The sequence below is a fragment of the Sitophilus oryzae genome, unplaced genomic scaffold (genome assembly GCF_002938485.1).
Source record: "Sitophilus oryzae breed Bouriz unplaced genomic scaffold, Soryzae_2.0 scaffold_1828_pilon_pilon, whole genome shotgun sequence".
Lineage (NCBI taxonomy): Eukaryota > Metazoa > Arthropoda > Insecta > Coleoptera > Curculionidae > Sitophilus > Sitophilus oryzae.
In genome coordinates this window covers 198,025-210,171 of record NW_022146533.1, presented here as the reverse complement: position 1 = coordinate 210,171, position 12,147 = coordinate 198,025, and the positions used below count along the sequence as shown (strand labels likewise).

Sequence of the window (12,147 nt, the reverse complement as noted above, 5' to 3'; positions counted from 1 at the left end):
TTGTCATTATTATTTGTCATTTTTATGCAAACGTCAACACTAAACGACACAATCCACATTTTTTATTATTTCCTTTTTTCTAAGAGCTGAGAAAATTGATCTATTTCTGATTACTCGTAATAATGGGTAAAAAAACCGCCAAAAAAGTTAAAAAAGAAGTGATAGTCGCAAATGCTGAACCCACATTAACAACAGCGTCCGAAGGAGACTTGAAAAAAGCCGAAGGTGTATTTTTCATTGTACATTTTCTGTTTATAATTATTTTAAAAACAATTCGATTTCTGTAGCAGAACCTGCTGAACCTGAGCTTAGCAAAAGCATCAACGAAACCCCTTCGGCAGTTGTAAAAAGCTCTAAAAAATCAGTTGAAGGAGTAAATATAAAGCGTCAAAGCCAAGGTGGAATATCGCAACACACAAAATCTATAGAGAAAATCGTTCCTCCGGACATCGAAACTACAAAAAGTAAAGAAGAACTCAAACCAAAGAAAAAGAAAAAAGGTATATATTTTCAATATCATAAAATATATCATATATGATATAATGTAAACTCGCATTTAGATAGCGTAGACGCGAAGAGAATAAGAGAATCGCGAGATATCAGAGTCAGTATCAGCGAAAAAAATGAGGAAAGAATTGAAGAAAATGAAGAAGTATCTGAAAAAGGGCCAGAAAAACCACCAAAAAAGTCTAAAAGTGGGAAAAAGGGTATAAAAAAATCAATATACGCTTTTATTTCTTACTGAATTAATTTTAAATCATTAATGCATAAATAACTATTAAAGAAGAGTATTTTTGACATGTTCATAGGAAAGAAGGAAAAGCAAGAGTCTGAAGACAAGGAGAAAATTGAAAAACCTAAAAAAGCCAAAGCACCAGCGAAACCAAAAGGAAAACTAATAGATAAAGCTACACAAAAGGATGTAGGTTCTTCATAAAGTCGTATTTTAATCATAATAATTCAGCAATTCAACAAAATATGTTACTACTTGAAAGTAATCATATTAGAACTTGAAAACAGAGTGCGTGGTAATTTTTAAGGGGGTGATTCTTGGACCAATTCTAAGAAAAAAAAACATTATGAATTTTTAAGATGCAGGGTGGTATACATATATATCTTTATGAATCTTTGACGAATGCAGATTCTGTGGGGAAAATGGGGGCACACAATAGATCTATAAATTGTTTTTTTTTTAGAAAATTTTACCTCTTTGTATCTCAAACGTTAAAATGTTTAGGACATACGTTCCTATGAAGTTTTTTACTTAGAACAAGTCTAAGAATCAGCTCCTTAAAGTACACCCTGTATATGCGTGCCTATATTAAAGAAAAATGAAGAAATGGCCGTTCCGGCCGCCGAATCGTCCGGACAAATTGTCAGGGCAGAGTCTCAAACCATCAATTCAGAAAAAAAACAACGGTCCAGAGTTTCCATAGCGAAAGAAGCCATTAAATCGGAAGACACTATCTCAAAAAAGCGGAAGAAACAACCCAAAGAAGGTCCGAGGTAAACAACCATATGTAAAAATGTAAACTTTCAAAAACAAAGTTTACTTTAAAGAATGTAATTTCTAGTGCATCAGATATCACGAAAAAGTCAACTTCTAATACAAGCCAGCAAAGGACGTCATTTTTTATGTAAGTAAAATAATTATTTCTATCATCTACAGTTTCTTTTAATATTCTACATATTTATACTGTTACGTTTTTCGTCGGTTCCGTGTGGATAGAGAGTCACAATTTATTTAAACACTATTTATTTAACACTAATTAACAAAAACAATAACGATAAAAGACTTATAGAACTATTTACAAACGATTTATAACTAAGAATGTATTTTGAATTTTAGCGCGTCAACTGCACTCGTCTATTTATAACTGCCCTCTCTAGGCCACAGCCGCTGGCTTTTATACCTACAGTTAAAGTTTACTAGAATAGTCCATAGATCGTTAGGTGCATAGAGCAGGTTTCGAATGTTCTCGTATGTACTACTCCATTCCAGTCGGATTCGATTCTTCTCGAATCTTCGAATGAATCATTACGGTGTCTATTCTTTAATGCGATGTTAAGGTCATCCGAGGGCGGGCCATACAGTTAGGTTAGGTCGAGTCCACACCGGTCCGCAACAATACCAACATTGGTTCCTAGAATTTTCTCAAAAAGCGTAATATGAAACTTAAAAATGTATAGGCAGGGTTTTAATGGTCTTAAAATCGTCGTTTTCATTATGGTCGATGATCTAGGGTCTTCAAAAGTGATGCTGAAGAGTCTAGTAGTGAAGAGTCGGAGGAGTTATTAGGAGAAGGAGAGCAGATTGAAAAAAAGAAGAAATCAAAAAAGGTTTGAACGGATTTCATTTCATCTAATAAAAACTCTAAAAGTAATCTGCGTTTGAATTGAAGACCAAAGTAGAAGACGATGAAAAGAAAGCGAAGAAAGAAAAGAAGAAAAAAGAGAAAGAAGAAAAAAAGGAAAAGGCTAAAGAGAAAAAAGAACCGAAAAAAGTCGAAATAAAGAAAGGTACAAAAAATGAAAAAAAAAAAGAAATAGAAAAACAACCGGTCAACCTTATTCTAGATCCAGTTAAAACGGCGGAAGCCGAATACCAGGCCATGAGAAAAAAGATGGACGAACTGAAAAAAATTGCCATGGAAACAGGTGACAGTATCTTAACGTTAAGTAAAAGAATTTTCGCTAAAGTTCTGTGAGATGTCTCTCTCTAGGTATACTAGAAGAAAAAGCTCACGTGGAAGAGGTAACTAAGACTATAATACTCTTAAACTAAACATTATTTTCCGAATTGACAGGAAGTACAGATTATACAGGAAGTAATAGGACCGAAATCTCTGTTCATATTATCTTTTTTATTAACTTGAGACACGTTTGCTCAATTTTAAATTATTATTTAACATTTACATACATTAATTTATTAAAATTTAAATACATTAAAATATGCTCTACTCTTTACTAAATATGTATATAAATTGAGCCATAGCCAAATAGCCATATATGCCCTTTCAATCTAGTTATTATTGATCCTGTAGTTTGCTCAACATCGGAAAACTTAAAATAAATTTTACTCAAAGAGTGTCTTCGTTGGTTTCAGGGTCCGAAAAAGAAAATGTCCAAGAAGGAGAAAGCAAGGCAGACAGCTGAAATGGCCGAAAAGGCCAGACAAGAGATGGAGGCTCAAATGAAAAGGTATTTATCATCAAATCGTATAAGTACAATGGGGTATTTTAGTGCCAGTGAATCTTTTGTTGAAATAGATCAAATGTTTTGTTTTTTGGTAGTCATTTAGAATAACAGTTATTTGAACAAATAACAGTTAACTATAATACTTATATACGTATTATAACTAATACTGTTATTAGAAAAAATAACAGTTACTACTGTTATTAGAAAAAATAACAGTTGCTACTGTTATTAGTAAAAATAACAGTTTCTACTGCTACTAGAAAAAATAACAGTCGCTACTGTTATTAGAAAAAATTAACAGTTACTACTCTTATTAGAGAAAATAACAGTTACTATTGTTATTAGAAAAAATAACAGTTACTACTGTTATTAGAAAAAATAACAGTTGCTAGTGTTATTAGAAAAAATAACAGTTACTACTGTTATTAGAAGAAATAACAGTTCCTACTGTTATTAGAAAAAATAACAGTTGCTACTGCTCCTAGAAAAAATAACAGTTGCTGCTGTTATTAGAAAAAATAACAGTCGCTACTGTTATTAGAAAAAATTAACAGTTACTACTGTTATTAGAGAAAATAACAGTTACTATTGTTATTAGAAAAAAATAACAGTTACAACTGTTATTAGAAAAAATAACAGTTACAACTGTTATTTAGAAGTAACAGTTTAGTTGTTATTTAGAAGTAACAGTTTAGTTGTTTTATGATATTCTATGCTATTTAACGACATTTTAAGTTATTGTTACTTTAAATAGACACCTAAAACTAAAATTTAGGCGTATTTGAATGACGTATGTAGGTTGGAAGAAATGGTAAAGAAGAAAGCGGAAGAGGATCGACTGGCGGCCATCGAAAATGAGAGAAAAGATGCGGTGGAACACGCTCTGAGACTGGAACAGTTGCGGGACTCGTTCAATTTGATTCAAGACATATCTGATTACGCTGCTCAGAAAATCCAAGAAGAAAATGAACAACTCGAGGTAAAAACTGATTTATTTTTGTAGTTTTCTTTTTTCTTTAAGTCCTCCTACAAAAAAAACGTGTTTTTTTAGTGGAAAAAGTATCTGGCGTGTGAAAAGCTACCGAATGCCGCGATGTGTGATCAAATGAACACTTATCTGCATCTCTGGGATCAAGAATTGGAAGTAACCACCGTAGACCTCGCCTCGCAAAGAACACAAGATGTCTTAACCGTAAGCTACTAACTTTAACAGTTTATTTTGTACAAAAATTTTATTCTTTAGCTACTACGAACCTTGGAAGAATTGATCGATACAGGAAGCAACGAAGACAATAGCAAGCTCGAAAACTGGATATGGGTAATTGTTCAACAATATAATCTATATTTTTCAACATTACTATTTTCCTTTAGATCCGGCAACTCTTCAGGGAGTACCAAACGGCCAGCTTGGACGTTGCCACGTACAAGCTGTTGCGCAACGTCGAACATAACCTCAACAGAATCAACATTCCCACCGCCGATTTCAGTTTCAAGGACGATTTCGTCACGCTCTGTATATGGTTGAGGGTGATGCTGCCCATTCCGTTACCGAACCCAAGGAGACCACCTAAGTAATAGTTCAATTTAAGTCGAGTTCATTATTTTTTTTTGTTTTAAAAATGTACTAAATATAGTACAATTTTTTTAGGTAATCACATCCCTTGAACCCGCTATTTTTTTGTTTTAGAAATGTACTAAATATAGTTTAAAAATTATGCTTTTTAGGCCTCGAATTGATGTTAATTTTGAATTAATGGAAACAAGTATTCTATTTCCTGCCGCAATCGATTGTGAAAATGCAGCTATAAGAGCAATGTACCTTAAATACGATCACATGAGCGATCTGAGCGAAACCTTTCATATGCCGGACGTACCAAAGGAATATAATATGGGTGGGCCTATTCACAACTATCACGTGATTGGAAATCTTAAAATATCAAGCTTCTTACCTATTTCTTGCTCGTAGACTTATTGGAAGCTTCAAAGTACGAATGGAGAGTAAACTTGAAGTACAAATACGCCAACAGGGATAAGAAAAAACCTCAACCGGTCGTACAAGAAGCTACGACAGATCAGGATGATAATTTAGGTCAAAAACAGACTACCGAAAGTCCCGAAGGAAAAACTGCAGATACGGAGCCAGTGATAGGTACTATTTAAAAAACGATATGAAATAAAGTAGTACCATTTTTGACTAAAATTGTTTTTAATTCTTAAAGAACCACCAACTGAACCTGAAGATTTCAATTCCGACGAGGAAATCCCGATGGTACCGTTCAAACAATTGAAACCCACTCCCAGTCAGCATGTAATAATGCTGGAAGGTACGTATTTCTTCTCATTTGCGGTAAATTTCACAAACAAAAAATGTACTAAACATCGTACGAAATATTAGGTAATCACAGCCCTCGTGTAATTTTTATGTATGTTTGTAGTCCTCATACTATGTATTTGTAGTAAACATCGTACAAAAATTTTAGGCAGTAAAATCCCTTTAACAAAGGATGTTATTACCTAAAATTTTTGTACGATTTTTCTTTTCTAGATAATCTATATATGGAGACTAGAGAAAAACTACAATATAACCTACCGGAAGACGACATAAATTTAAGAGAATTCGTTATACTGGGAGGCGTCTATCATTTCAATTTACTAGCACAGCCACCGCAACCTCAAGATTTTATTACTATGGAGATGACAATAACAGGCTGTAGGTGTATATTTTTGTTTATTCTTTTAAGTATATATTATTTTTATCTACCCTTTCGAGGGCTGTAACTTCGTCGAGAAGCTTTTTTATTTATTTTTATCTGTAAAATCATACCCACTATTTTTTACATAATCAGTACTTTCTTTTCTAGTATACCTACCGAAGAAACTTGAAGTACTACCGTTTAAGGTGGTTTACGTACCCTATGTCCCACCCGCTGAACCTGAGCCCACGCCTGTACAATCACTCACTCGCAGCCTTAGTATGAGCCTTCGAAAAATGCCGGAAGAAGTTGAAGACGAAACTAAGAAACAAGAAGAAGCCTTAGACAAACTGATCGCCGTTAATATCAAGTAGGATTAGCCAATTCCTGGCTCATTAGTCTATCTCACTAAATAATATGCTTTTCTTTATTGAAACACTCTAGAATAGAGCCAGGATTAACCAATTCTTGGCTCTATTCTATAGAGTTATTAGTCTATCTCACTAAATGTTCTTTTCTTTATTGAAAACTCTAAAATAGAGCCAGGATTAACAAATTCCTGGCTCTATTCTAGAGTTATTAGTCTATCTCACTAAATATTCTTTTCTTTATTGAAAAACTCTAGAATAGAGCCAGGATTAACCAATTCCTGGCTCTATTCTAGAGTTATTAATCTATCTCACTAAATATTCTTTTCTTTATTGAAAAACTCTAGAATAGAGCCAGGATTAACCAATTCTAATAAACTAGAGTTATTATTCTATCACACTAAATATTCTTTTCTTAATTGAAAAATTTTAGTCAGGATTAACCAATTCCTGGCTCTATTCTAGAGTTATTAGTCTATCTCACTAAATATTCTTTTCTTTATTGAAAAACTCTAGAATAGAGCCAGGATTAACCAATTCCTGGCTCTATTCTAGAGTTATTAATCTATCTCACTAAATGTTCTTTTCTTTATTGAAAAACTCTAAAATAGAGCCAGGATTAACAAATTCCTGGCTCTATTCTAGAGTTATTAGTCTATCTCACTAAATGTTCTTTTCTTTATTGAAAAACTCTAGAATAGAGCCAGGATTAACCAATTCCTGGCTCTATTCTAGAGTTATTAATCTATCTCACTAAATATTCTTTTCTTTATTGAAAAACTCTAGAATAGAGCCAGGATTAACCAATTCTAATAAACTTGAGTTATTATTCTATCACACTAAATATTCTTTTCTTAATTGAAAAATTTTAGTCAGGATTAACCAATTCCTGGCTCTATTCTAGAGTTATTAGTCTATCTCACTAAATATTCTTTTCTTTATTGAAAAACTCTAGAATAGAGCCAGGATTAACCAATTCCTGGCTCTATTCTAGAGTTATTAATCTATCTCACTAAATGTTCTTTTCTTTATTGAAAAACTAAAATAGAGCCAGGATTAATAAATTCCTGGCTCTATTCTAGAGTTATTAGTCTATCTCACTAAATATTCTTTTCTTTATTGAAAAACTCTAGAATAGAGCCAGGATTAACCAATTCCTGGCTCTATTCTAGAGTTATCAATCTATCTCACTAAATATTCTTTTCTTTATTGAAAAACTCTAGAATAGAGCCAGGATTAACCAATTCTAATAAACTAGAGTTATTATTCTATCACACTAAATATTCTTTTCTTAATTGAAAAATTTTAGTCAGGATTAACCAATTCCTGGCTCTATTCTAGAGTTATCAGTCTAGCTCACTAAATATTCTTTTCTTTATTGAAACGTTCGATAAGATGGCCGCAGCACGTGATTTTTCTGGAACTGCCGGTGGTGTGTAGGTGGGACGAAGAGAAGAAACTCTGGTCCAAGGAGGAGATTTTAGATGTTAGACACAACGAAGAGAAATGTATCATCAGTTTCCGTACTGGAGTATTTGGAATTTACGGTCTGGCCACCTACAGATATGCCAATTTGCCGTTCCAGGCCTACGACATTAAACCCGAAGAAGAGTTAGAATTTTTAAAATTTATTTTACCGATTTTTTAATATATTATATTTTTTAGTGGATCAGTTACTGTACAGTTAACAGCAGCGATACTGATGCTGGAATTTAACATAAAAAACGGACTGATCTGCATTTCTCAGTTACAAAACAGTCCGAATATGACGTTACAGGACGTAGTTGGGACATATTATAAGCTAAATATTCTTAAAAGGGTGTGAAATACAGAAAGAAAGAAATCTAGCGTGTCCTGTGATAGGCTTGGACTAATCTTTATCAGCATATTATAAAGAGATACTTTCATATTAAAAATGTACTAGATATCGTACAAAAATTTTCGGTAATCACATCCCTTGGACCTATCTGTTATAAAAAATAAAGCTTCTTTAACAAAAAAAAAATTACGGTTATTTTTATAAATGAATGATGATGCTATATCAAAAAATGCTGCAATAAGGTTAGGTCCATCAAATTCAGGATACCCTCTATACATAATTAACGCCACAGATTTAATAACTTGTTTTTTAGTTAATGAAGGAATCTGGCATCGATATATTTCCAGCTTTTGATGCATTCTGTTACGTAAAAGGTAAACAATTAATTTTGACTTAAAATTAAGAACTGAATTAATTAAAAATACAGTAGGTAGTACAATAAATTAATTGTGTTTAAAGCTAGAACACAATTATTTAAAAATATACACGTTAACGCAATTAATTAATTAATTATGTTATGTGTGTTTTTCTATTACCTAAGCGGAAAACATAATTAATTCAGAGCTAAAGCTAGAACACGATTAATTAAAATTACAGTAGGTAATACAATAAATTAATTCCGTTTAAAGCTAGAATACAATTAATTAAAAATATACATTTGTACGCAATTAATTAATGAATTGTGTTATGTGTGTTTTCCTATTACCTAAGCGGAAAACATAATTAATTCAGAGCTAAAGCTAGAACACGACTAATTAAAATTACAGTAGGTAATACAATAAATTAATTGCGTTTAAAGCTAGAATAAAATTAATTAAAAATATACACGTGTACGCAATTAATTAATTAATTGTGTTATGTGTGTTTTTCTGTTACCTAAGCGGAAAACATAATTAATTCAGAGTTAAAGCTAGAACACGATTAATTAAAAATACAGTAGGTAATATAATAAATTAATTATGTTAAGGTGTTTTTTTATGTAATTTTAGGCACGAGCGAAAAACAGTGGCCTATGGAGAAACATTTGTATTATAATATCGCCCAAATTTCAAATTCTTTCAATTTTTCCTGGTCAAGGTGGAACGTGCAAGCTGGCCGAAGAAAAATCGTGTTGCAAATGAGGCAGTACCTACCCGATAAAGGAAAACAGGTGGGTACAACAGAGCATCCAATATTCAAGAGTTGCAAAAATGGTACAGATAGATATTATCAATGATCATTTTATTTTAGAAAAACCATCAAATGCTTCTGGTAACACCTTTAAAAGCCACTTTTATCGATTGTACCGAAGTTAGTCAGGTATTCTCTGAAAAAGAAGTGGAATCGTTAAAAGTATATGCCATTGTTGTAAACAAATATTAATGTTAATAATATTTTGTTTGTTTTTAGTTTTGTGCCGATTTGTATCATCTGATGAAGACAACCAGCGGTATTTTCATAAGAAACAAGGTAACAAAGGCTTCCAAAGACAGCGTTTGTACGCTCGCACAGTTTCTGATATCGACAAGAATATTCAGTTTTTCATAATTATACAAAGAAATAATATGAATATATCATCACTACATGCCAAAATGTCTTTTATTGTTACGCACTACTATACTAAAAATGTACTAAATGTCGTACAAAAACATTAGGTAATCACATCCCTTGGGTTAACTCTTTATTAAACTATAACAAAATGTGTCATATTAAAAATGTACTAAGTATCGTACAAAAATTTCAGGTAATCACATCCCTACTCTTGTTTAATGTAAATAAAACAACGGGTAATAATAGCAATTTCTGTGTGACTAAGTCAATATTAAAGCTTCCTATTTATTTAGTTAATAAATCCAGAAAAAAGGTAAAATTTAACAATATTACGTATAAACTATATTATATTTAGACTATTTTGTAACGTCTAAGCCGTCGAAGTGTTTGTTGCTAGTTAAAAATAGTTCGGTTCGCATACTGTTCGTTCATTGATTCAAAAAAGAACATGCTTGTATGGCACACACACACAAAAAAATCCCTTTATCCATAATTTAATAGAAAAATCATTAAAATATGTTTAAATCCGTATAAGCTGGCAACGAGGCAGCGTAATCACCTTTCTCACATGTTAGAACAGTGCCATGTTGCCACAGTTTTTCAGTAGTTACCAGGCATGGAATATACAATAAATGTAATATATTTATGGTCTAGTTTTAACCTTGTTTTCAAGCTAAAAACCAATGCGAGTCTTAACACCGTTGAAAAAAATATTAATAAAAATATAATATAATCCAAACTATACTTGTCGTATGCAGAGTTTTATATTCTATCAGAATATGTCTTAGTTTGTACTAAAATGTTAATAGTTTTGAGGGAGAGCCCGGGAGAGACAGGGATAGTTCGACTTATTTTGTTTCAAAATTAAAAAAACAATAGGTCTTTTTATAACATTGAAAAAAATATTAATAAAAATCAAATACAACCCAAGCTGTACTTGTCGTATGCAGAATTTTATATTCTATCAGAATATGTCCTAGTTTGAGCTAAAATGTTAATAGTTTTGAGGGAGAGCCCGGGAGAGACAGAGGGTTTTCCACTTAATTTGTTTTAAAGCTGAAAAAACTATGCGAGTTTTAACACCGTTGAAAAAAATATTAATAAAAATATAATTTAATCTAAACTACACTTGTCGTATGCAGAATTTTATATTCTATCAGAATATGTCCTAGTTTGAGCTAAAATGTTAATAGTTTTGAGGGAGAGCCCGGGAGAGACAGGGATAGTTCGACTTATTTTGTTTCAACATTAAAAAAACAATAGGTCTTTTTATAACATTGAAAAAAATATTAATAAAAATCAAATACAACCCAAGCTGTACTTGTCGTATGCAGAATTTTATATTCTATCAGAATATATCCTAGTTTGAGCTAAAATGTTAATAGTTTTGAGGGAGAGCCCGGGAGAGACAGAGGGTGTTCCACTTAATTTGTTTTAAAGCTGAAAAAACAATGCGAGTGTTAACACCGTTGAAAAAAATATTAATAAAAATATAATTTAAACTAAACTATACTTGTCGTATGCAGAATTTTATATTCTATCAGAATATATCCTAGTTTGAGCTAAAATGTTAATAGTTTTGAGGGAGAGCCCGGGAGAGACAGAGGGTGTTCCACTTAATTTGTTTTAAAGCTGAAAAAACAATGCGAGTCTTAACACCGTTGAAAAAAATATTAATAAAAATATAATTTAAACTAAACTATACTTGTCGTATGCAGAATTTTATATTCTATCAGAATATGTCCTAGTTTGAGCTAAAATGTTAATAGTTTTGAGGGAGAGCCCGGGAGAGACAGAGGGTGTTCCACTTAATTTGTTTTAAAGCTGAAAAAACAATGCGAGTGTTAACACCGTTGAAAAAAATATTAATAAAAATATAATATAATCTAAACTATACTTGTCGTATGCAGAATTTTATACTCTATCAGAATATGTTCTAGTTTGAGTGAAATGTTAATAGTTTTGAGGGAGAGCCCGGGAGAGACAGAGGGTGTTCCACTTAATTTGTTTTAAAGCTGAAAAAACAATGCGAGTCTTAACACCGTTGAAAAAAATATTAATAAAAATATAATTTAATCTAAACTACACTTGTCCTATGTAGAATTTTATATTCTATCAGAATATGTCCTAGTTTGAGCTAAACTGTTAATAGTTTTGAGGGAGAGCCTGGGAGAGACTGGGGTAGTTCCACTTATTTTCTTTCAAAACTGAAAAAACAATACGTGTTTTTATACCGTTGAAAAAAACTATTAATAAAAATATAATATAACCCAAACTATACTTGTCGTATGCAGAAGTTTATATTCTATCAGAATATGTCTTAGTTTGAACTAAAATGTTAATAGTTTTGAGGGAGAGCCCGGGAGAGACAGGGATAGTTTGACTTATTTTGTTTCAAAATTGAAAAAACAATAGGTCTCTTTATAACATTGAAAAAAATATTAATAAAAATCTAATACAACCCAAGCTGTACTTGTCGTATGCAGAATTTTATATTCTATTAGAATATGTCCTAGTTTGAGCTAAAATGTTAATAGTT

The 12,147-nt window shown here is 31.8% G+C and overlaps 2 protein-coding genes across 2 annotated transcripts; both read left to right on the top strand.

Moving 5' to 3' along the window:
• Positions 1-32: 32 nt before the first annotated feature.
• Positions 33-2,308, top strand: LOC115883204 (muscle M-line assembly protein unc-89-like). Its single transcript, XM_030901529.1, has 7 exons — positions 33-225; positions 288-500; positions 561-707; positions 810-922; positions 1,328-1,520; positions 1,575-1,637; positions 2,244-2,308. The coding sequence occupies exons 1-5, from the start codon at positions 123-125 to the stop codon at positions 1,508-1,510; spliced, it is 759 nt and encodes a 252-aa protein (XP_030757389.1). The 5' UTR covers positions 33-122; the 3' UTR covers positions 1,511-1,520; positions 1,575-1,637; positions 2,244-2,308.
• LOC115883195 (protein CASC1-like) lies at positions 2,228-9,640 on the top strand. Its single transcript, XM_030901512.1, has 20 exons — positions 2,228-2,272; positions 2,403-2,520; positions 2,578-2,658; positions 2,724-2,755; positions 3,107-3,201; positions 3,997-4,177; positions 4,250-4,390; positions 4,442-4,516; positions 4,570-4,769; positions 4,924-5,090; positions 5,165-5,347; positions 5,418-5,522; positions 5,744-5,908; positions 6,060-6,261; positions 7,655-7,870; positions 7,925-8,078; positions 8,392-8,452; positions 9,068-9,228; positions 9,309-9,410; positions 9,468-9,640. Exons 1-20 carry the CDS (start codon positions 2,228-2,230, stop codon positions 9,603-9,605), a joined length of 2,622 nt encoding a protein of 873 aa, XP_030757372.1. The 3' UTR covers positions 9,606-9,640.
• Positions 9,641-12,147: the final 2,507 nt, after the last annotated feature.